The sequence below is a fragment of the Lutjanus erythropterus genome, chromosome 3 (assembly GCF_056507025.1).
Source record: "Lutjanus erythropterus isolate fLutEry1 chromosome 3, fLutEry1.hap2, whole genome shotgun sequence".
In the NCBI taxonomy this organism is placed as follows: domain Eukaryota; kingdom Metazoa; phylum Chordata; class Actinopteri; order Lutjaniformes; family Lutjanidae; genus Lutjanus; species Lutjanus erythropterus.
The window spans coordinates 25,625,779-25,651,800 of NC_139319.1; the positions used below are offsets into that span (position 1 = coordinate 25,625,779).

Consider the following 26,022-nt stretch of genomic DNA (forward strand, 5'->3'; position numbering starts at 1 on the left):
AGATACACACACACAGAGGTAGCAACTCACTTCTGCCTGCATCCACAAACAACCTGACTCTCAAATCAAACACTGTCATATATCCTGGGCTGGTTTGTCCTCAGTTGAACAGACAAATACCGTCATACAGCTGCCCCCTTTTTCTGTTTCTTTTAGGGGATCAAGAGCAGCTTGATTTTTAGGAAATCCAGGCGGTCTGTCTATTCCTTTAGAAACAGAGAAGACTATAATCAGTGTCTCTGCTCACTTCTCCACAATCAGAGCACCTCCTTTATAGCTTCTAGTTTTCTTGGATGTAGTTCACAGCATGAATCACAAAAAATATGTATTTTTTTTAGTGGCAGATTGACACTTACGATTTAACGCCCTGAGCTACTAAGTGCAAAGGAAACGGAGGTGTCCGGGGTAACAAAGCTGGAGAGAAGTGCACAGCTCTTTTCGCATTGAAGTGCTCAAGTAATCACAGCTCTTTTCAGTTCCAAGCTTTTTAAAATACTTTGGTTTTGTCAGAATATCTGGTGTTTTTCGGGTGCATTTGAATGCCTCTTCTGTTCTGCGCTGGCTGTGAATAAGCAAAAAAAAAAAGAAACAGCCTGTGGTTAAATGCGATGCTAAGTGTCATTTCAAAGTGAAATCTATAGTTGTCTAAACTTACAGCTGCCTCTCAACCGTTGGTCCTTTTTGGAGCAATTAGGGCTCTTTTACAAGACGTTAAAACTATGACCAAACCACTGCTGATGGTTTCTGAGCTTTTCATGTTGCACAAAACTGTGCACTGGGGAATATTGACCGCTCATGAACCCTAACATGTTTACTTGTATCTGCTGCATGTCTGTTGTGCCCATAATTAAATGTTGGCCATGCTTAGTTTGCTTCAAGCTGAAACATTTCTCTCTGTTCAGTTCTGTTTACACTTCCATATCCTTGCAGTTAGACAGTTTACATAAAGTTTTAATCAAAGATGCAATCATCAAGTTCTAATCATTTCTGCATGTATGTTTTTTCATGTGCAGTATGACCCAGAGAATTCAGGCTTCATTAGCACGGAGCGGTTCAGGGACCTTCTGGCGACCCACGGTTCTGAGCTTGACCCCCACAAACTGGAAGTCCTACTGGCCCTTGCCGATGGCAACGCTGATGGAAAGATCTGCTACCAAGACTTTGTCAACCTGGTGAGATGTTTTAATTTTTTATAGGCTTGCTGATGTCAGTGTTCAGCGGAAATCAGTAGTTTATTGGCACTGCTTTCTTCACACTGTTTATTGTATTCATGTTTAGATTTCCATTTCATTACTGATCAATACATCCGATGTGCTCTTGCGGGCTGTGGTGAAATTCATGTGAAAACCAAGAGGTTGTGAGATTGAGTCAGACTCATTTCATCTCTGCTTTTACTTCCTTAGTTTCTCATTATTTTATTGTGCTCATGCTTTACGTTGGTATTTGACATCCTGGGAATGAGACTCAGTGGTGCGTTTACAAGCAGGTCCAACAGATCCTACTGATTGTACTTTTAATAGAATCTACAACAATTTTGACTCCATTTTGACTTAATACCAAAGATTTGTGACTTCATTTCCCTGTGACTTTATTAATGTTAAGGTTTATTCGAAAGTAACAAATACAAATTTTACAGAGACATCATTTCTGTAAATTCTGTACTAACCTTTACTCATTTTAAAAATTAGGGTGCACGATAACTTGTTTAAGATTCAAAACACAAAGTGTAGGATTTTGTCTTGTTTTTTTTTAACTCGGGACCTCAAAGTGACTTGCAAAACATTGTTTGTGTGCCAGCTCGGGAAAAAACTCCACCGTCTACATCACTGACACTCATTTTTTTTGTTACACATCAAACTTTTTGCCATTCTTACTTTCAGCCCTGAAAGCCACGTTCCAGGATCACAGCTCAGCTACAAGGTGGAGAGCCTTCCTAATAGGAAATGACTCTCAGTGTGGTGATAAATTCCCCTCTTAACGCTCACCTTGCCCCACTTTCACTTTCACCTTCAAACTGCAGCCTGCTGCTGATTGTCCGAGGTCTCACTCAAGCTTCTCCAGCTGTGCTCACGGCTTCATAACCTTCTCATTTTCTGTTTTCCGCTGTCTTGCTGCTGTTCCTCATGGGAAGCTGAACTGCTGACCCGGGACAGTGTGGAGTGGTCTTGGAGTGGGAGTAGTTGTGTGGTACACAAAAACTACTGGGTGGCTGAGGGATGGAGCGTGTGTGTGTGCGTTTGTGTATGTGTGTGTGTCTGTAGAAACTGTAGGGAATTCATTGTTGTCTGTTAGTGTGAGCATGTCCATCTCTCACTTTCTCTCTTGTTCTTAAGAGCTGTTTATTGTCTGGTACAGTGGGTGAGGAATGAGGCCTGTAGGAAGCCTGGAAAAATGTCAAAAGGGCTTTTCATTATTGGTTTCCAATTGGTGCGTTCATGTCACGTGACAGGCTGTGGGTCATGCTGTGCGACTGGAAGTGGGACAGAGAGGAATGGGGTGCCAGCATCTGTGCGTGTACATTAACATTTTTTTTTTTCTTGGTCGCTATTGTGTCTACCCCCTCCGTGGTTTATACATTCATGGAGGCAGCGAGAGAACAACAGAAGCTAAACACACAGAGGAATAGAGGGAGTGACATGTATTCATGAGTATGGTAATATGCTGTGCAATGAATGAGTAAGTGCTGAAACAATTACTTTAGATTGCATTAATTGTTTGGTTAATCATTTGTCAAGCAAAACTGACAAATACTTGAATGTTTCAGTTACTCAAGATTTGCAGTTTGATTGTAAATTGTTGGTTGGACAAAACAAGCAATTTGAAGACATTGCCAATGATCAGAAAGATGCGATGTTCATTTTTCACTATTTTTTGACGTTTTACAGATAAACTAATAACTCACTAAACACATACAGTAGTGTTGGGCGATGCCTACCAAAAATTTGCCTTAGACATCCACAGTTGAAACATTATTGATAGACAGTGACGTTGTTGCAGGGGTTTGGCTGTCACGTAGCACAACAGCCAACTTGCTCACAGCTTCACAACTGTAGTCGCCGCCGCTTCCCACTACTGATGGTAACCTCCAGCTGTCTCTGGCTCCCATAACCAGTGAAAGGAACAGACAGGTCAGCTTTCATTCCTGCTGGGTGACCATACAGCTGGATGTTACAATAAAAAAATAGTGTTTTGGTTATTTTGATAATATAATTCACAGTTAGATTTGTAGGACAGGCCATCTCTGTAGCACTGCAGTTCTTCATTATAATGCTGTTTCATCACACATTTTACTTTATTAAAAAAAACTGCACCTTCTGTGATTCGCAGCCCACTTGGAGGAGGATTGGGCTCGCTTTGGCCCGACTCCAGAGTAGGTCCATATCAGGCGTGGCTCAGCACAGCCCATGTGTCTTTGTACCAAATGTCTGTAGCTTTGCCTTGTTCAGCCTCTGAAGCTTGAAGTAAAGTTAGCCAGTTAGCTTTAATGAGGACGTTACTCTAAAACAAAAATAGCACAAACAACAACAGCGGCCCACAGAAAAGAAAAGGTGCCACCAGTGTAGCAGAATGTCTGGGTTTGCCTACCTGGGCAGGTTTAATAGGAAAATCATAAATGGGACATAGAGACATAACTTGAGTGAAATTAACAGCAACAACAGCTTCTTTCTTCTTTCAACTTCCTTTCAAACCCACAAGTCAAGAACAGGATCAACAACTCCTGCCTTACAGCGACTCTGAAGAGACACACTACCTCAAAAACAGAAGGCCTTTAAATCTCTGTATTATGATAGCAGAGGGCTCAGTGGTCAAAGACTGTCAGCCATAGATGATTGACCCAACCCAAGACACATATATTCATGATAATGTGCTGAAAAGACTATTGACTTAATCAGTCGATTGATGAAAAATAGCTCCGGAGTAATCATTCAGTTGGTGCAGTGAGTTAGTAATGAAAACAAAGAAGAATCTAAAATGTGAAGATACGCTGCTTTTGTCTGTTTAAACTCATTAAAGCATGAATTTAATATCTCAAGGTTTTCAAGAGTTGGTTGGACAAAACAGGCAATTTGAAGACATCACCTTGGGCTCTTTGAAAATGTGCCTGGCATTATGAACCAGTGAAATAATGAATAAAAAAAAACCTACAGAAAATTCAACAGATTGCTATTAATGAAAATAATTGTTAGTTGATTAATGTTGAGGTACTTAAAGTAAAAGTGTGCACCTACTTAAGAAGGCAGGAGCCCGTTATTCAAGGCTAAATGTTTGGTGTTGTTTGTAAAGATGTCTGCATATGTGAACCCACGTCTGTGAAAAAGCTTGCAAATATGATACTAATATCTAAAAGAATGTAAGGTATGTATCAACAACATAATGGACTTTCTAAGTGAAGGCAAGATAAAGATCAAAGGGTCAAAGCCAATATGAGAAGAGTCATAATTCTTCCAACAAGTTAACTGGCTGGTTCCTGTTGCTCCGTTTCTATCTTTGCAGCTTTTCTGCCTTCACAGGTGGAAGGAAAGAAGGAAATGATGAAGGATAGGATTAGAGGAAGAGGCCAGGACAGACAGAGACAAACTGTGAGGGGTTTATTTGTCGCGCCATCTCTCCTTTGCACAGCGGCTCTTCCATCAACGTGATTGTCAGTAATTGCCTGCTCACTGATCTGTCACAGTCAGTGCTGAAATCGCGGCTCACTCACTCTCTTAACCTCTTCCTCCCTCCGTCTTCTCTCACACTTTCCCTTCTGCAGTCTCTCTTCCTGTGCATAAGCTCTCAGCTTATTATTGGTGTCTTTCCTTTCCTTCTTTCTGTCCTTCCATCTCCCTCTGTCTCTCTCTCTCTCTTGTGTATCACACAGCCACTGTCCTGGGTAGCAACAGGCTCAGTAATAAGTTTATATTTCCCAAAATATCTACAGAAGAGGTTGAACTGCTCTGTTTTCCCCTCAATGGGATGAAATTGTGGAATGATCATGATGGATTTGTGCTGTTGCTTACAGATGCACTTATGTCCTGTTATGGGCTGTGTATGATACTCCCTGAAACAGTTTTATTTTGCTGAGATACACTATAAACTGAAAGCTATGTGGATGTCCCTGCTGTTTTTCATGATTTGGTCTAAAGGCGTCATAGTTCCAAAGCAGGGAAATCTTACAGGTTGGGTCGGTGATTCTAATCCAGTGCGCTTTTTGTCAAATTCAGTGAATATTCTCTCACAGTCCACTAGCTGCCCATCTGTGTGTGTGCTGAAAAAAATCTGGTGTTTCTACAGGCTTTGTAAATGGGAAACAAAGTGGCTTGGACTGAGCCTCACATCACTTTTCCAGCCAATCAGCAACAGGTGGCATTCGTGCTTGTGCACAGGACAAGGGGAAGCAGAGGGGGAGGAGAAATGAGGGGGAAAGGGGTCTGTAAATGAAGGCAAAACAAAGGTGTGGCCCGGTGCATTCGCTATCTTGTGCTCAACACATTGGAGTAAAAAGCACTTGTGCCTTAGACCAGCTAAAACCTGGTCGAAGCACAAAGTCTGTGGCGTAATAGGTCTGTCTGCACAAGATAGCACCTGGTGCATTTGGCCGATTCACACACACACACACACACACACACACACACACACACACACACACGTCTCCACAATCGCAAAACACCTTAATTTATGTTAAATCTTCTCCTCACACAGGAGTGTGGATTAGAAAAGTGTCCTTTGAACATATTTTTTATCAGGAATAAAATGTAAATATTGAAGTTAATGTTAACAGCTTATGTGTCTCACGCTTGCCTGAGGCATGTCTCCTTAATCACAAAACACCATTCATTTATGTTAAACAGCGTGCATGTGTGTGTATGTGTGTTTTTAAAGTTAATCTCACTACTAACTAATAAGGAATTATTATTATAATTATAAAGCCTAATATATCTCAATATACCTGAGTATTCACAGGATGGGATCACAGCTATCATATTGTCTTTAACAGATAAGTCAGCATGACAGCTGGAGCAGCTGTAGTGTTTGTATCTGTGTGTTTATTGGGATCCAGAAAAACAAGGATACAACAATTATGATCTATAACATACAAAATGAACCAGCCATTATATCTGACCGCATGAGACTGAGGTGACTTGGGAAGGAAAAAGGAATGTCTGCTTCTGTCAGAGGTTGGATATACCTGTACACATGGGTTATCAAACTTCAGAAACACTTGCTGATTGTCTGTCCTCCACCCACGGAAGTGTTAGTGGGACAGAAAAGCGAGGATGGGAGGAAGACACAGGGATAAGTAGGAAGAGGAGGAGATGACTGGGCGACCAGGAAGCTGCACCTCAGTCCAGCTCATGTGGCCCTCCTGAGTCAGATAGCAGCTTTGTGGCCAAACAGGGTCGGTTCACATCGTCATTATATTTTTTAGACGATAGTTTGCTTTCAAGGACCCTTTTTTGTTTCAACATCGCAACACGAAGTGACATCCATAAAGAGGTTGTTTTCCGAGTTTGATGTAGCCTGCACAGAGAAATTGAACAGCTTTAGGGAGAACAGGAATGCCTGTTGTGAGCCAAGACACCATCAGTATCCAACCTCATTAAGGACTCGTTGAGACAGACAATAGCACTGCTTGAAAAAACACAGTCACCTCCATTATTTGAATGTGACTGCTCTGTTGATACTGTGGGGCTGCCAACACAGAGCTCTTACAAAGGAATAGCGGGTCATCTGGCAAAAACTTGGGGGCAACCTTGTAGCCAAGGATTTAAGGCACTGACCGCAAACCGCAACATTGTTGGTTTGAGTCTGGTTGGGATCCTTTGTTGCGTGTTGTTCCCCATTTCTGTCTCTCCATTCATTTCCTGTCATCTCCCTCCTGTCACCTGGCAGGGGATGCCAAACAATCCTTAAAAAAAACTTTCACCACAACATAGTCCTGTGTCATAGGTGCTGTGTGGGCCAATCAAATAAATCAGTTTCTGGTAGATTGCTTTGTAGAGTGAAAGCTGTGTTTCTAAAGTATAATTGGTGCCCATGGGCCCAGCGCCTAAACACTTCATAGTACATTTTAGTGAGTGTTTATCCTCTCACTTTAGGACTAGAAGCTTTAGCTTTAGAAGCTCTGTCTAAGGGGCCTGTCAGAGGTGGTCATAGACAACAATTTTCAGTCCTGCACCCTCCTGCACCTGCAAAGCTGAGTACCAAAACTGACTTGTTAGCTGCAATTATCTCTGAGCCAAATCTGGACCTCCCCGGAACCGAAGTCCAGCAACACAACCTGCACAAGTGGTTAAACACACAGTCATTTATTTGTCACTTGACACTTACTTGAGTTCTCAATAGGCGCATAATTTGTGCTACTGCAGCTGCTGACGTGTTTTCTCAGAGACAATGTGCCTAGCTTGCGGCTATCAAAAGCTAATACTTTTTGAAACATTTTACAAGCAGTAAAGCCTCTCTCTGATTGCTCCTTATTTCTCCCAAATATCTGACTTTGCCTTTGACAGCAGTGAAGATATGCTGCTTTTTTCTTTTTAAAATTAGGTATTAAATATCTTTTGGCTTTCAAGAGTTTGTTGGACAAAACATGCAATTTGAAGACAACACCTTGGAATCTTTAAAAATTTGAAAGGCGTTTTTAATTTTTTCTCTTTCTATTACGAAACAGCAATAGAATAAAAGAAAAGTAAAATCAACAAATTGTCTTTATTGAAAATTGTTGTTGAACTTGACCGAAGTTCAGACACTTAAAGTAAAAACTTACACCTATTCCAGGAGCCAGTTATTCAAGGCTAAATGTTCTGTGTAATTTAAGGTTGTATGCAGATGTGAAAACAGAACCCACACTTCTGTGAAAAATCTTGTGAATATGATAAACTTCATATTATTAGTGGAGCCATGGAGCACGTGGAGCAGCTGCAGCCTCACTATTTGGCTTGGGGGAGCAAACATGGTGTTATATCCCTGCTTTATGAGCTAGTTTGAATCAAAATTTTTTAATTATCAAAGTAAAATCAAACATATTTAATATTATGAGAAGGTAGATGAGCTCTCTAACAGCACCAAACAGCAAGCGGCAAACTGGGTAGTTACTTTGGTAATGGCTGAAAAAACTCTTCAAATACTGTCACACACACGGAAGATTGTGAGTTTACAATGTAATGACTGTGTTTAATTCAGTGTGTTTGTGATCCACCTGTTTTTGTGAGAAATCTTTGTTTTTGAAAACCTTTCGCCTTCTCTCTGTCTTCTTAAGCCAACATAGCGCAGCTAACCAACAGAGGCTGGTAATGAGTTGAGATAACGTCATCCAAAATGTTTGTATGGAAATACAGTTTATTTTTATGTATTATATTGAGGCTGAATTGACAAGAAGACGGTAAACATACAACATCCTTTATCTTGTGTTTCTAGAGTTACTAGTACTAGTAATATGTATATGAGATATTCAACAATGACATATGGGTGAAATGCTCAGATATTCACACGTTTAACCATACAGCGTATTTCTGTGATAAAGCATTTCTGCTACTCTTAACTCCGTCTCCTCCAGCCTTCTTCCATCTGTCTTCCTGTCTCCGTCTTATTCCGTCTGTTTCTCCTTCCTTCTGTCTCTCACTTATGTCCCTCTCCCTTGTCCCTCTCCTCCAACTGCATTTTCCACTGATCACACTGTAAAATTGTCTCTTGCTGGCCGAACACCCATTTGTCCCCTTCGCCTCCTCTCTTCCCCTCTCTCTCTCTTCTCCTCTCGCTAGTGGGTAAACAGACTGAATGTCATTCTTTCTTTTGTACCGTACAAAGAGGAAAGGAATTGCAGTCACTTCACACGAAGAATTGACTGTCTTTATGGGGCATGGTTGCCTGGGGGAGGTCTGTGTGTGTGTGTCTGTGTACGTGTGTGTGTGTGTCTGTGTACGTGTGTGTGTGTGTCTGTGCGTGTGTGTGTGTGTCTGTGCGGTCTGGAAGTGGCCATGGTAACCCGTAATCATTTTCCCACAGTTCTCTGTGCCTAACATCAAGGCCGAAGTAATTGGCTTCTTCTGAAGTTTATCTCCAAACAGTGATACATGCAGAGACACTAAAAGTCTCATTAAACAGTGCCAGAGGAGCCATCAGCCAACTGTTCCTACAGACTTTATTGATATTCTGATTTTACATCTGTCCTATCAGAATTTCCTCCTGACTGTGATTGAAATTAATTGAGATACGGACCTTTGTGTGCAAGTTGTTCACAGATAAGTATGTCCACCATCTTTAAATGCAAATGTTCCTTATTTCTCTGATAAGCATGTTCTTGTGCTTGAATAAACCTCAATCAGGGCTTCAAAACACGTGCAGTGCTTTAATGCTGTAGCTTTGAAGTTGCAGTATCCATCCACCTTTTCTTTTACTTAATTGCCAATAGCCATGTAACATTTATCTATTTTGCCAGTCTCTGCCCTTGCTGAAAAGAATATCACTCACCCTTGTTGCCTTAAAAATAACATCCACTAACTGACACATCTGGGCGTTTTGCAATCATAAAGCCACAAACGCAGCAGTAGAGTTGACTTATAGAGTGTGACATAAACAGAGCAGAGTCAAAAAGAGATTGGGTAAGGAGACAGACAGAGAGAAAGAGAGAGAGACAGAGCTAAGAAGACGGTGGGAGAAAAGTGGGACAGGAGTCATTGCATCGTCATGGTGAACCTTAAAAAACACACAGCACAAGTAATAAAAAGCACAACGCTAGGAGAACGGCAGTGAATTAGGCAGAAAGCCGAGGCTGCCGCAGGAGCAATAAACCAGAATCTGTTTCACATCTATGCAATGAAATGGCCTTTTGTTCTTGTTTGCATCAACGGCTCTTAAAAGTGACAAGCTTAAACCTTTACAGGGATAGTTCAGATGCTTTTAAGTGGAGTAGCATGAGGTACATCTCTGTTGTCAGTGTGCTGAGTTATTGTGTTATGTATTTAGTACCGGCATGGAACAATGCACTGCTTTAGGGAGGGGTAACAACTAAACATATTTTAGACTAAGTACCTTGTGAGACCCCACCTCAAATATACAGAATTATACCTTCAATATAATTTTTTTCTCTTCACTTGACATTTTATTTTATATAAATGTGTATGAGTATTAGTAATATTTTCTTGTCCCACTGTTCCCCTGTAAATACATTTATTCTCATACTCACATTGTGTGTGTAATCTAAAATATATTCAATAGGCATAATGCACTTGCGTTGTTGGTAATGCTCAATTGGATAATAAATTGCTTAACATAAATAATAGTCTGCTTCCCAAACCAGCAGCTAAAACCTTTGGAAATCGTCATTCTCACCTCTCATAATGTCTTTTCAGCTCTTGGGGGATGGTCTCATTATTTCTACATCTAAAAGTCAAGGTCATATTTCTGTCATTCAGTCATAGATTTTCTGTCTGAACTTGATCCATGGAAGGTCCATGAACAATTTTAACAAGAGATTTAGAGAGGAAAACCATTCCCCAAATCTTCCATGTGGAGATATCCATTTTTATGTCAGGTTTCTGCATTACTGTTCAGTAGAAAATGTGTGCATGTTATGTTTCTGCATCGCTCACCATTTAAAAAAAATGAGACACCTGTCCTTTAAAAACGACTGCACTGCATCAAAAAGAGATGACAGTGCTTTTGAAATGAGAGCTGAAATTCAATTTGTCAAGTTTAAAAAAAATTATACTGACTGACGAGATCTTCCTTCACTGAAAAGTTCTGAATGATGAACTGCTTGTGAGGTTCCAGCCCATGAAAAAATGATATATATGAGATAAATCTTCACTGATCCCCAGTGGGGAAGGACAGAAAGTAAAAAATAAGTGTAAGTAAGTAATAAGAGGTTTATAAAACTATAAAGAATAGGGCATTTGAATTTTCAAGCTAAAGTGACACTGGGATCATTAATACCAGCAGAGTCAGCAAGTCTATGTTAAAAGTGAACACCAGACTAATATATGATATAATTAATGGTACAATCAATACAGAGATTTAACATACCTATAATATGATGCAAAAATAAGTGTAAAATATCAGCATAAAAAATAGAGTAAGACATATAGTATATGAGATATACTGTAAGGTGGCAGGTGGTCATAGAGTATAACATAATATTGCACAGCAATATAATATGATAGAATAGAATTTTGACTGTAATGTAGTATTTGGGTATAGTATTGTAAAATATAGTAAAATATATTGTAATATATAGGAGATAACAAGTACAGTATAAGCTATAATAATATATAAACATATATAGTGAGATATATAATCAGTATGCTTATATAATTATATGCAGTATATAATATATTCATATAATAGTATATATGTTTGGAAAAGTTTCTGCTGTGTCTGAAATGCCATATTAACATGCTATTTAGTATGCTTAAACAGGATGTGAGATTTTTTTCATATGTCTAAACCAATAGTATGTGAGGTACACATTAGGGTAATATGGGTAATATTCAGGGTAATTTAGGGGTAATATTCATGGAAATATTATATTCAGTTTCAGTTTAAGGTTTCACTTTGTAAGGCATATTTTTTTTCTCTTTTAATTTGTTCATTGTTGGCACAGGGTATCACAGTTATGTGTCTTCAAGCAGCAAGGAAGTTCTCACATTTTAGGCTGGTTTCCCTGGATTTGGGGGTTGCTAGGTGATGTCACAGGCATTCTGTTGCTATGCTATGACAAGGTGGGAGGGGTCTGTCACTGTGCTGGACTGAGGAGAAGTGGTATATGTGTGTTGGTATGTGTTTGTGTGGCCTGACACCCAGAGTTCCTGTGTGCTGAGGCTCCACTTGTAAATTGAGTAGCTTTTGAATATCCTTTATGAAGTACCTTGAATTATTCAAATGTCAAACGACTAATTTGCAGATAAACATTGTGGTCATTAATGTAAAAACCTGCTGCACTAGTGATAATAAAGTAGTAAAATTCTCTGACCTGCCTCTTCATCACTTTCCTCTTTTCCTTCCTCCTCTCTCCAGATGAGTAACAAGCGTTCCAACAGTTTCCGGAGGGCCATTCTGCAGGGGAGCAGGCAACTGAAAGGCTGCAGTCTCAGAGATGAGGTAGGCTTGGGGCTGTCCCAGCGACTGGTTCGACATGTGGCCTACGAGACGCTGCCCCGAGAGGTTGACCGCAAGTGGTACTTTGACAGCTACACCTACTGTCCCCCTCCCTGGCTCATCCTGGCCATCACCATCGCTGAGGTACATTGTTTAAGATTGTAAAACCAATATGTGTTCTCCACCATCTCCTATTGAAGGTGCACTGTGGAGTTTTTGACCACTTGTAGCGCTATAAAGCCATGTTCTGTTGAGCAGGGACCCACGTGCACATGAGCATGTGACAAATGCAGAAGGTGGTAATGCAAATATGTAGAACAATCCATGTTAACTCCTGGTTTCACATGGGACATAGACCCTGGTGTCCTGGGTGAAAGTCCTGTGTTTGTTTTTTACCCATCCATCCACCCCACCGCCTCCATCAGGACTGAACAATTAATCAAAATGTAATATTATCAAAATTGCAATATGGCCAAATGCAATATCCAAATCGTAGGAGCTGCAATTCTTTGATAAGGTAAAATGTGTCACAACATTCCATTAAAAATGAAGCATCGTGGCGCGACAGAGAAGCTCCTGCCTACAAATCATATCGTCCAGATGTAATTATATTGTTCAGATGTGAGGGAACATGATGGTTTGGCACAGAAGAGACCCCAGCAAAAATCACATCATCATCATTTTGATATATTTTTCAGTGAAAATGAAATGCCAAAATTACCCACTAAAATTGTGACTCATATCACAATCACAGTATCTGTCAAAATAATCGCAATAGGACTTTTTTGCTTATTGTTCCTACTCTATACACAGACCTTATTGCTGTTTATGTTATATCACTTGACTTTGGCACTAGAGAGGTGCGTCCAGGAAGGAAAGCACAGGGGAAGTGGCCAAAATGCTATATATGATGCATTTGAGGTGACTGAAATATGAAAACATTGCAGGTTGCCAAACACTCCAAAAATTGGTTTTAGAAATATTTAATGAGGATAGAAAAATCCATCACACTTTTGCTAGGCCTCAGTATGTTTTGGTGAAAAACACTGTATGGGAACCTAGCTGATTTTGTTACAAGCTCTTTTAACTTAATAGTTAATATGCAATAATGTAAATGGCAAAAAGTCTTACATGGTAGACTGCTCTGCAGAAATGTTGATTCTTACAACTCATTATGTGCAAATATGTTTTTTTCTACATGTGTAAGATTTATGGGCATTTATTGGCAGAATATGGCAGAAATTGAATTTTATATTCATTTGAAAATAAGAATTGCTTTGTTTTCGTTACAGAGAGTGAACCAAGTTCAAAGTTTGTAATGTAATTACAAAAGCAATTTGTTCTTATTTATGATGCTGAGCATTATTTCATTGTATTTACTGCGGTGTGTTTATTAACACCATTACTCCTGACATCACTCATGTCTGTCTCTCCCAGGTGGCTGTGTTCATGTACTACGGTTTCCAACTGGACCGTTTGGTCCTGCAAGTGTCCAGTCCGTCCTTCTTAAAGAGCCCTTTACCTTACCACCCCCAGCTCCGAGCCCAGGCCTGGCGGTACCTCAGCTACATTTTTATGCACACTGGGTGAGTTCGCATCTCGCTATTGGATTTCTAATTATGAACATTAGGCCATGCTGCAGTTCCTAAGGACACAGTTGAGTGTTTCTGTACCTATCAGCATCCAAATTTCAGATGCTGAAAATGCCTCAATGATACATTTTGCATGACCTGAGCTCATCCTCTGAAATTTGTTCACATCATTGTGTGATCAGAGAAATAACACGTTGATAAACACAAACGAGAGGCGCTGCCTGTCTGTGATGCTTTGAGTGGTTCAAGTTTATGGCATTTCAGATGTTCCAGGGCCAGAGGCAGGGCTTCTTGTATAATGATTTCATTTACAAAAACACACCGTGCAATCAATTTTCACTGAAACACACCAACTAAAAGTAGTTAAATAATTTTCAGTCACGAAGGAAAAATGCAGATAAGCAAGAGGAGATGGGCAAATGAGCTGCGATAGTGAGCTGCTAATGAGTCTTTGGATGAAGTCCATGAATTCAGTGTGTGTGAAGTTACAAAAACAAATAAGCAAGTGACAAATAATCATGTGGGATACCTACAGTAAGTTCATAAACAAGCGATTATTATTAGATTATTGGTGTAATTTGAGTATACTGCAGTGCTGCCATCATATCTGAGTGTAGGGAACATTTGTCTCCATAATCACTCTCCTCTGCTCAAAGAAACCACTAAATATTCACTTGATTCTTCTTTTGTCTTTTGCTTTCCTCTCTTCTTCTTTCCTTTCCTTTCCTTTCCTCTCGTTTCTTCTCCTCTCCTGTCCTCTCCTGTCCTCTCCTGTCCTCTCCTTTCCTTTCCTTTTCTTTCCTCTCGTTTCTTCTCCTCTCCTCCTCTCTGTTATCAGTTCAGGCCAGGTCGTCCAGGTTTAATTACCCTTCTGGGTGAATGTAGTCTCAGGCAATAGTGAGGACTAATAAAATGGTAATTTAATTAGGACGACCTGGAGGTGCTGGTGAGGACAGAGACAGTGGGGATGACAGTACATAGTTGAACTAGAAGGGACGAATGGAAGGATAAAAGGAGGGAGGTGAGATGTTTAACATACACTGATTACACAGGAACATATTGAAGTGATTTAGGCCCTCAGGGGACATGACTGTGGGAATGAATCCAGTCTGACACAGAAATGCTAAGTCTGCCAATGTGCTTGATTTTAGGTGGGAATTGTTTATTTATTAGAATGATTCTATAATTTTAGCATACCTCTATGTGGATAGTTTGTCCTTTTGTTACCAGTGTATTGTGTTCTAATATACTGGGTCATGTGATTCCAGTCCAACTAGAAAAGGCTCAGTCACTGTGAAATCTCATTCATTATGTTGAAATCTTCCAACCCACAACCTTCAGCCCAGCAACTGGTGAACACAGATACACACAGTAATGTATGTTCACTTAAGTTATGCCCAATAAAAATAAACTGACAACATATCAATCAAGGAAATCTTATTATACATATTTTCCTTATTAAACTTAAATACTTATCTGTTCTACATTAAAATTTCTCTCTTTTACTCAACTATGACGAGCTTTTATTGCCTTGTCAGCTCATCTTGAAAAACACACTTCAGTCAAACTTGGCAGACAGAAAACAGAATATTCCATCCGTCCATCCATCTTTAATCGCTCATCCAAAGTCAGGTAGCAGAGGTAGCAGTTCCAGCAGGGAACCCCAGACTCTCTTCCCTGGCCATATTAACCAGCTCTGACCGAAGGATCCTCTGGTTTTCCAAGGCCAGTGTGGAAACATAATCCCTCCACCTAGTCCTCAGTCTGCCCCGTGGCCTTCTCTCAGCTGGACATGCCTGGAGCAACTCTCTGGGCATGGACACATCAACTGGCTCCTTTCTACGGCAAGGAGCAGGAGCCCCCTCCCCCTGCTTTGATGGACTCAGCTACTTCAGATAAAATAGCCGATGTATTCGTCCTATTGCTGAGCCCTAGAATCTGGTAACAAAAGCATGCGGAGTCATGCCAAGCTGAGCTGAGCTAAGCTGAGCTGCGTTATGCATTAGAAACACGGCAAAAGTTACCCAAAGTAACTGTGTTCTTGTTACTAATGCAAGGATGGAATGACCTTTAACAAAGGTCAAGGACAGGAATTACAGTCACAACAGTGTGTGCACCCTGATCCACCAGTACAGACAGTACTGCTTATGAGCATTAACAGCGACACTGCCATTTGAAAAGCTTTTGTGCCTGACTGATACCACTGCTTCCACACACACCCTTTTTCTCCCTCGCTCTCTTACAGACACACACTCACAGACTTTTTCTCTCTCATATGCATCTACAAACCATGTAATCCCATCAACAGCTCAGTGCGACTGATCCTTCCCAATTCTCAACACCAAAACAGAGTGTAAATATTAGCCCCGAAACATCCCTCAGTAGAGCATTATGCAGACTCACTCTCTTTTCCCCCCTCTCTCTCTCACACACACACACACACTAAAACTGTGTCAGTAGCAGCTGTGAAAACCTCAGGAAGATTATGTTCCTGCAAGATCAAACCTTGACTCTAAACTTTCTGCAGTGAATTTCTTTCCAGTTGTGTTTGTCCTGCTTTTTTCATGAAAAGGTTTATCTACAGTAATAAATAATACTGTTACAGTGCAATCTTGGCCAGCCTAATACTGATACCAATTTTTTTGTTTCTTTTATGAAAGGCTGTCAAATCTGTGTCCGTCTCCGTTTCTTTTCATCTTTTCATCTGTTTGCAGCTGAAAAGTAAAATGAAATTGCCGAGCTTGAATTGTGCAGGAAAATGAAGTAATTGTTGGACTCAGCTTTAGTTTGGTGAGCCAGTGATAAAAAAGGAAAAGATTAAACAGTGCTTTTGTTGGAAACCCTGAAAGACCATGGTCATCTGGACACAATAGTACCTCTCATGGGTATCCACAGATCTGCCTGACAGTGCAAGCCATCCCTCACAGCCTCATTAGCAGTATAGAAATAGATAGCCACTGCCATCTCGAGTGGAGTTGTCCTTCTACATTTGGACAGGCCTCTCCCAGCCAATCAATATACTCCATTGTCTCTCTGATCACTGGAACGATCCTCTCCGTCGGCATTGTGGTCGAGGTGGCTGGGTTGTTTCAACCTAAATAGATTATTGGCCTTGTCTTGTTTTTCTTGTCTGTGTTGGGGGAATTGCGTGTGCTTGTGTGTGTGTGTGTGTGTGTGTGTGTGCTTGTTTGGTTTGGGAATGTTTGCATTCAAGTATAGGATGGAGAAGCTGCTTGATGTTGTTGTTTTTTTTTCTTTTCTAGAATGCACTGACAGAACACGCAACAAATCAGCGGTTCAGTTCGTCAAAAACTGTCTCTCGTTTTTGTTCTGTCGTCTCCCTTTTAGCAAATGCGAAACCGAGATGACAGGATAATACAGACAGAGACAGAAAGCAGAGGAGGGGAGTCAGCAAAGCGACTGTGAGACAATGATGAAGATTATGAGAGGGAGAGAGGAGGCTGAGAGGCCGGATTATGCCAGCTTGCTGTCCTTTTGGATTCTGCTGTGACATCTGAATGTGTCGGTGCTGCTGACTGAGGTTTGGCTGGAAGGACTTCCTAGCCATGAAGGGCACGGCGAGTGTGTGTTTGTGTGTGCGTGCTTGTGGTTGTGCATGTGTGTGACCAGGCTATCCCTTGCTTATAGTTGTCACACTGAAAAACATGCTGTGAGCAGATTAGGGCACATTTGCACCACCTCCTTTATCTTTTATTGTTCAATATGCGTGTCTGTGTGATTGTGTGAGTGTTTTTTTCTGTGTGTGTGTGTGTGTGTGTCTGTGTGTGTGTGTGTGTGTGTGTGTGTGTGTGTGTGTGTGTGTGTGTGTGTGTGTGTGTGTGTGTGTGTGTGTATAAGCCTCTGTCTGTGTTCATATGTAATGTTTGAGTGCACTGGAGTGTGTTGATGATTATCTGTTGATGGCCACGACAGTGTTGTTTGATGAAGGAGCAGATGTTCTGTGAGTGTGTGTGTGTGAGTGTGAGTGTGTGTGAGTGTGTGTGTGTGTCTGTGAGCAAGCATAATAATATGGTCTTAGAGAAAACAGGCAGGTGATAAAGTGTTATAATAAAAACCACACACTGCGCACTCTTAGACTCAGTGACTGATCTGAATTTAATCACTTTTAAAAGCAGTAATGTGAAAACATTTTGCACCGAAAATGGCATTAACTGAAGCAGAATGACAAGGTTGTCTTTATCTTTTTCTGTTTTTTTCTGGTCATGTTTGTGCACTAGGGATATCACAATAACAGAAATGTAGCAGTCGATATGAATACAAGTAAAATTTCATGATTCTCAACACTCAATTTGATACTGCTGTAAAAAATGAAAATAATAAAACGTTATTTCAACCTTTGTACTTCTATGGGTCCTTTACAATGGCATGGTTGTTGGAGGAGGTTGTTTTAATGTCCCACTTGAGCAAGAGGCAGAAACAAAGGCATTGTTGTAGACGGCAGAGGTCTGCGCATCCATTAAATACACAACAGCATGCGGATGGAGATTTGGTTTCACAAACTAACTGATGACAAATATTATCTTCAATTATTTTTTTTAATCTTGCTTGAACTATTGGCTACACTGCCCCCATGGTGGTACTGTTCCGTTTCATCCGTATCCGTAAGCTTTCAGAAAACGCGCACAAATGAAAAGATTGACAGCAGAGTACTGACAGAAGACATTTAACATTTAGCGTGAATGAGGCCTAACAAGGATGGCACATTGCATACATTGTTTCTGTAACGTTAACATGAATTGAAACTCACTTGCATTAAATAGGAAGTGTTTCCTCTTTTCATCTTAAATGTTTGATGGCACCTTCTGCATGCTGGTTTTTGCCAATTTCTTATTAATCCCTGATGATCCACCTCATTGTTAAGTACTTCCATACATGACTCTGTTTACTGTTTTACCTTTTGCCAAGTAGAGGTGGCGCTGTCGCTGCAGCTGGACTTCAACATGTTTTTCTTTGGTGGCAGCTTGCTTCCTTTGGCGTTTAACAGCAGGCTAGACCACTTGTAGGCGTATATGCTTTCCCCTTCAGTTCCAGAAGGATTGTATCCTCAGCACCTATACGATACTGTAGATAAATGAGGACAGTCACATTTTCAGAATTTTGGCATTGACTTTGTACTGAGCCCTCAGTTCATGTGACTTCACTACTCTGCACTGTCAGTGTTGTTAAAGATATCCTGTCTTTCTTCCTCCTTACAGAAGAAGCCACTTACTGTCATTCTCTCTGGCACTGAAAGGAAAACATCTTCCATAAACCCACAATTTAATTTGAGTGTGTTTCCTGTCAATCATCTGACACCTCGCCTACATGAGGAAATAGAAGCATGTCGAGCTTATTATCATATCCATGTCTTCATAATTGGAGCACTTTATTGGCATGAAAATAAGTTATTTTCAAGCAGCTTGTGATTGCAAGTTTGCATAGAAATCAGTTCAGAGTTCATTATGGTCTGAAAAAAGATGGGAGAAATGTTGTATTTATAGATAGATGTGAAAAGCACTGGGTGAGCATTTGTGTGTTTATTTTGTGGTGCAGTGTCTAGAAGCCACAATGAAAAAAATAAAAATTGCATTAAACCACTAATAAACAGCTTCGATAACAATTTAGTTGTCATTTTGTGACCTGCATGGCAGCACACAAACTCACACACATATGTGAACCGTGTAATCCTGCCAACAGCTCAGCAACGCTGATCCTTCCCAGTTCTCCAAACCAAAACAGAGTGCGAATGTTGGCTCAGAAAACAAACCTCAGAGGAGAACTGTGCAGACTCAGTCTCTGTCTCTTTCTCTTTCTTTCTTTGTCTTGAAAAAACTTTCAAACAATACATATGGAAATGTTTCTTAAGGCTGGCAGAGTTGATTTACTTAAACTTTAAAACATAAACTGCTGGCATTTATTCTTGCAGGCAGTTTGATTAGTTTATCACTAGAAAATTAATTAGCAGCAATTGTGATAATTCATTAGTCACCTTATTTGTTTAATCAAATGAAAATGACAAATGTGGCTTGGTTTCAGTTTCTCAAATGTGAAGAATTGGTGTGTTTTGTATAACTATTCAACATCTTAACCTGGTGCTGACTTTTGAAGATGTCAACTTGGGCTCTGTGTTGACTTTTTAATAGGCCAAATGAAAAAAAAATCTAAAAATATAATCAATAATGAAAATAATTACTAGATGCCGCCCCACAGATGTGCCCAGGTTTGAGATATCTGTCTCTAAGTTCACCCCAGTACAGTGGTGGAGGTGCTTACGACATTGAAAAACATCTGTCCTGAACCTGTGTCCAAGTTAATGTGAACAATCTATAAAATGTGCTGTCAAAACTTTTCATGACGGGTGCCCCTATAGCTCAGTCAGTAGGGTGTGCGCACCATGTATTGAGGCTGTTAGTGCTCTGCAGCGGCCGCCGGTTCGAATCCCGCCTGCGGCTCATTTGCTGCGTGTCATCCCCTGTCTCTTCACCCCCCTTTCCTGTCATACCTTCAGCTTTCGCTATCAATAAAGGCAAAAAGCCCAAAAAATATCTTAAAAAAAAAAAAAAAACTTTTCATGAGGACTATTTCCATAGTAAAAAGTAGTTTCAGTTGAAAAAGTTCCCTGCATATTCTACAGATCATTGCTGGCAATAACTGGGACAATGACATAGTGTCATTTTTCAATACTTGTAGCACCATGAAGATTACTTTGAACTCCATACATATATATATATATATGGCCAGATCAATATATTTGACACAATGTGTTAACAGATACTGGATTTTTGGGGCTGATGTTGATACCAGTATGAGGGTGTGGAAAAAAAAATTCTGGTGTCATTGTATTGGCCTATATTCTTTCTACAAAATATAATAAGCAGAATAGAATAATCACATTTTTGCAGTGATCCCTCAAAAGTGGTTAACACCTGTGACAAGGATATGTAATGGAGGCAGGATATTTTCAGATTAACAATAAACTGCTGGAAATTATATTAGGACACTTTGACAGTAAACTTTAAGTGTTATTTTTAACAATTACAAATAACTATCAATAAAAAAAGCAGAAATAAAGAAATATATGTATATATTAATCCAAAATAAAGAAACAAGATCAGACACAACACTATCATTTTGTCTATGGTTCATTCTTGACAGTATCTTTATTTGTCATTTCTTTCACTATTGTGATTCATTTTCTTGAGTCATATGATTAAATATGGATTTAATTTGACTGTGTGTGTGTGTGTGTGTGTGTGTGTGTGTGTGTGTGTGTGTGTGTGTGTGTGTGTGTGTGTGTGTGTGTGTGCACGTGTGTGTGTGTGTTTTACAGGATCGAACACCTGAGCTTGAACATGGCCATGCAGCTGCTGGTGGGAGTTCCACTAGAAATGGTCCATGGAGCCCTGCGGATCGGACTGGTGTACGTGTGTGGTGTGCTGGCAGGTGGGCATGTGGTCACACACACAAACACACACACACACGCAACAATTGCAATCTGAGTCCTTCTCTGCTCGCTGTATACATTTCCCTACCTCTTATCTACACACACAGAAACACACACTTTCAACTCTACTGTTGTTCCATCTGCTTGTTGTGTGTTTTTCATACATTCAACAACCTATCAGGTTACAGCTTGTGTGTTGGTGGATACTGGTCAATGAGAAAATTTAACGTATGTGTGTGTGGGTGTGTGGGATGTTGGGGACAGATGGCCTTGTGTTTCTGCCTCCTACCAGACGTGGTGGGTTGTTGGGGGTTGTCAGTGCCCCATTAAAGCCCCCTGCGTCACCCTACGGCTGTGTACAAAAGGGCAGAGTGGAGAGAGTCATCTCAAATGGAGCTCAGTCACACACACAATCACGATAATAAGGAAATAGGAAAGGGGGAGTGTGTGAGGTATGAAGAGTGAGAAAAGATGGAGGACGGGAGATGAATTCATAAGTGTTAATAAGCCTGAATGGGTTTGGAGAGGGGGGGTTCAGGATATGAGAAACCTAGAGGAGAGGAGAGGAGAGGAGAGGAGAGGAGAGGAGAGGAGAGGAGAGGAGAGGAGAGGAGAGGAGAGGAGAGGAGAAAGGAAGAGGAGGGGAGGTGGGTGAGATTTAGGAGAAACCGAGCGAGCAACTACAAGTGAGGAAAAAAGCAAGATGCACAGCTTTGAGCAAAATGTCACTGCTCCCTTCCTACTTCCCTATCAACCTCAGGCACTGGTGCAATTTCAGTGTTCAGCCCTGTAAATCAGCTGAGGTAGTAAGACTGCATGTCTGTTTGTGTGTGTGTGTGTGTGTGTGTGTGTGTGTGTGTGTGTGTGTCTGAGAGATCATGAACTTGTTTCTTTTTTCTTTTTTAACTGAATCAGTTCAAACTAACAAAGTCATCCCCTCCCACTGTTGATTTCCTTTCCCAAACCCAACATTCAAGGCATTGTGGAACTTTTTGGGGGCTTTGAGATAACACTTTTAGCCATGAGAAAACTGGGCTGTATTACAGAAATGTCTTCTTAAAACTTCTGTTAAGATAGAAAGACACAGAGAGACCTGCTGCACAGCATCCTGGATCAGGCTGTTGCACCTTAGGGGCAGATCGCACTCCGAGCTGACAGGATGAAACAAGACTGATAGGACGAGGGGAGGAGGACTCTGTGTTTTGACTTGGATGATGCTTCATGCTTGTGTAACACACACACAGAGACATTTAATACGCATAGACATTCCCCGTCCTAGGATAAGAACACTGACTAAGGAACTGTTCATCTGTAATGACCTTTTTCCTTAATCAGGTCCTAGCCTTAATTAACATGGTTACTAAACAGTTAACACAGGATCTGCAGGTCAGTAAGTTTCTGTAATACGACCCCTGTATTTGTTTAGTTAAGATGATAAATATTTTTGGTGGATGGAAGCATGATGTCTCATTGAGTGATGTGCAGAGAGGATTGTGGGATATGAATTGCTGCCAGTGAGATTTTCTTTAATATTCATGAAAATGATGTCTCTTTCTCTTTGTCTCTATCTCTGAGTCTCCATTTGTGTGTGTGTGTGTGTGTGTGTGTGTGTGTGTGTGTGTGTGTGTGTGTGCGCAGGGGTCAGTGACAAACACCCTGGGGACACCAGCTGTGGTGGCCTGTAGCATTAGCCTCGCAGTGAAATGGGGGGGAAACACGCCATAAATCACACACACTTATGTACGCACACTGACCAACACAAACACACACACATGTCTGCTGTTTTAATTAGATATCGACCACCAGCGGAAGAGAGGAGGCGCGATCTGGTTTTGTGTTGGCTGTGGTGTTTGTTGTGTCTGACTGGGCTTTTTAAAATTTATTTTGGCAGCAGAATGACTCTAGCCAAAGTCACGATTCTCAGATTAATATTTAGCAACAAGAAGGCGGGTGAGATAAACTGATATTTGCTTATCATTGTGTGCCATATACTGTACATATGTGTTTTATAGGCTGCACTTTTACTTATGATCTTTTTAGTGGCATTTTTTACTTTAGTGGATGGTTAAAACGTATGGAGAGATATGAAATTAAGGATATAATTTTAAGTAGTTAACTGTTCATAGTGTTTTGTTATCTTTTATTATTGTGATTTTTGATAGTAAAGTTTGTTGTTCAGCTCTAAAATATCCTGCCCCAGTATATAACTTAGTCACAAGTTCCTGATAACCAAATTTGGGAGGCTGTTGCAAAAAGTATTCATCTAAAGAATCAATATCAGTTTATATATTGTTTTTTTTATGAATTAATTAATGTTTTTATTTTCAAATATCAGCATCTGTACTTGCCTCAGAAATCACATATCTGTTAGCTGTAGTGTGCGTGTGCATGCATGTGTGTGTGTGTGTGAGTGTGTGTGTGTGTGAGTGTGTGTGTGTGTGTGGGCTTGTACTGCTATACTTATGTAGACCAATTTTAGGTTTAAAAGAGAGGCGGTGTATATATCCCAAGGGTGTATCTTGTGGTGCATGGATACAGGTAAAATAAAATAAAAGGTTGGACTTAAGGAATGCATTATGTCAGTGTGGGACCATACAAGTATGGAAAGACAAATGTGTTTGGTTTGGTAGAGAAAATAAAGCTTATACACAGGGCCGTGGACCAAGCAGGCAAAGCACAAAGAGTACAGGTTTAAAGTTCAACAAAGATGGGTTTATTTTCCCAAAAACTCAAAGTCCAGAGCGTGTATTTTTGGTGCAGTGGTTTTTGTTGTAAGGATAACAAGCTAAACTTTAGATTGTCAGACAACTGACAGTTATAAACAGCTGATCAACTTACAGTGCAGGACTCATCATTGCTTGTTATTGTCAGTTTACCATGTTGCATACATCCTGTGCTCCTGTGGTGGTCCTGTAGTCTGCAGAGCTTTCATCGAGTCTGGGGAGAAGGAGGTGGGGGTAAACAACTTGCTTCAACCATAGATCATGTATTAAATAGGATATCAACCTATTTAATATACCATCTATGGCTCTGACTTGCTATTTGGACTGCAGTACTCATTTTTGCATGCACAATTGGTAGATATTACTCTTTTAATACTAAGAGAAAAAAATCACTTACCCACTGATAATAACACATTTATTACACATTCTTTTTGATTCAATGTTATTTCAACAGTTTTCATAATCCTTGAGCATTTTCGACAAGTGGCTGACAATGTAAACAATCAGGTACAACACTAACAACAAGTTAAAATACACAATGACACTGCCAGATTGTGTAAAGAAACACAACTAGCAGTGGTAAGAGACTAGGAAAGGGGCTCAGCTGGCTCATACATGGAGGTCAAGGCGGAGTTCACAGGTCAAGTACTCAGAGGGAGGTTAATGACCTTCTAGGGCAAACACACACCGACACTTTAATGGAATCAAGGGACTTGCGTGCAGACACACAAATACTCACTCATGGACAGCAGACAAGTGCACAAACATAATAACACACAGTCTGCCTGAACAAAGAGCATATAACTGATGCAGCAACAGGCAAGCACAAGTGAACAACAGCAGAAAAACAGATGTAGACAGTAAAATGAACAACAGAGAGAGACAGAGGGAAGTCACACAAAGTCACATACTCAGCTATAGGCGCAGTTGCATCACCGTTCGGATGCACTACAGCCACACTGTTGACTTTTTTCATTATGAGTGCTGATGTGCATTGTTATTCCCCCCTCATGTCCCCTGTTCTTTCTCTCCAGTTGGGAAGAACAGCCAAGATAAATGAGATGCCACTTTTGACTCTAAAAACTACAGGCCTCCTGGGTCCTGCTGACGGACTGTGAGAGACTGTGTCCTTGTCTCTGTGTGTGTGTGTGTGTGTGTGTGTGTGTGTGTGTGTGTGTGTGTGTGTGTGTGCACGCAAACTAAAATAATGTTATTAAACCAAGTTAGTTAAAGGGATGGAGGTCACCCTGCTGAGACACACTTCCTAAATGCAGGAACTACAAAGGTGGAGGTGTCCTGAACCAGGTGTTTGAGTGTCTCTTTGTCTCTGTCTGTGTGTGTTAAAAGGGTGTAACCTCAGCAGTTGTCCATATTATTGCTTAATTTCATAATTGAAGGTCACAATTAGACTCAAAAGGAATGCTTGATTTTAAATTTGTTCCAAATTAATTAAAGCTGTTACCAGTTTTTCCATGAGTCATAATGTTAATATGCAAGTTTTATTTTATTCTACGCTGTTAAAAAAGAGTTCGGTAAACTCAAATATTCAAGTATATCTACAGAAGAAAAGTAACTTATTTCAGCAAAAGATTGTTAGTTGGTAAAACCTTTTCAAAACTTAAGAGTTTGAATAGGTGAGAGCAGCCATACATCATGTCCCATAACTACACCCCCCTTCAGGTGAAAACAAGCTATGTGCAAGCAGCCAGTCAGTATGTGTGTCTATGCAAACACTCAATCACAGGTTATTTAATGATGTTTCAGGGTAAATGGCCTGTGTCGATTGTGCTTATAGATCAAAGCAAATCAGAAAAGAGTCTTATGGCTGGTGTAACCAAGGATTTTACCGTGAAAAAATATGATCCTTCAATAAAACAGCTACTTTTTGATTGGAGTTTGGTTCAACAGTACCAAAACAGTACCAAGTAAAAGTGTATTATTGATATCAAAAAGAGACAAATGTCTGAAATACATTACCTGTAGATTCAATAAGGTGGTCAAATGTCAGGTTTGTTCACTGAAAGGAACCCTATTTCTTTCATTTTATATGTGTAACAACAGTTATTGTTGATCAGCAAAGACATAGTATAATTGCTCTCCTTGCTGGCCAGAGGATTTGGGCTCCTAATAGTTAAACAGCGATATGGTTGATATGGTTTAAGTATTTTATGCATGTAAACTGGCAAAG

The 26,022-nt window shown here is 40.3% G+C and overlaps 1 protein-coding gene across 4 annotated transcripts in view; it reads left to right on the forward strand.

Moving 5' to 3' along the window:
• Positions 1 to 26,022, forward strand: part of rhbdl3 (rhomboid, veinlet-like 3 (Drosophila)) — an 84,159-nt gene that overhangs the window by 46,953 nt on the left and 11,184 nt on the right. For all 4 annotated transcript variants that reach the window (XM_084715597.1, XM_084715599.1, XM_084715598.1 and 1 more), the window contains 4 exons: positions 1,014 to 1,172; positions 11,995 to 12,219; positions 13,513 to 13,661; positions 20,998 to 21,110. In XM_084715597.1, the coding sequence (XP_084571723.1) occupies positions 1,014 to 1,172; positions 11,995 to 12,219; positions 13,513 to 13,661; positions 20,998 to 21,110 (646 nt within the window). The remainder of the gene's footprint in view (positions 1 to 1,013; positions 1,173 to 11,994; positions 12,220 to 13,512; positions 13,662 to 20,997; positions 21,111 to 26,022) is intronic.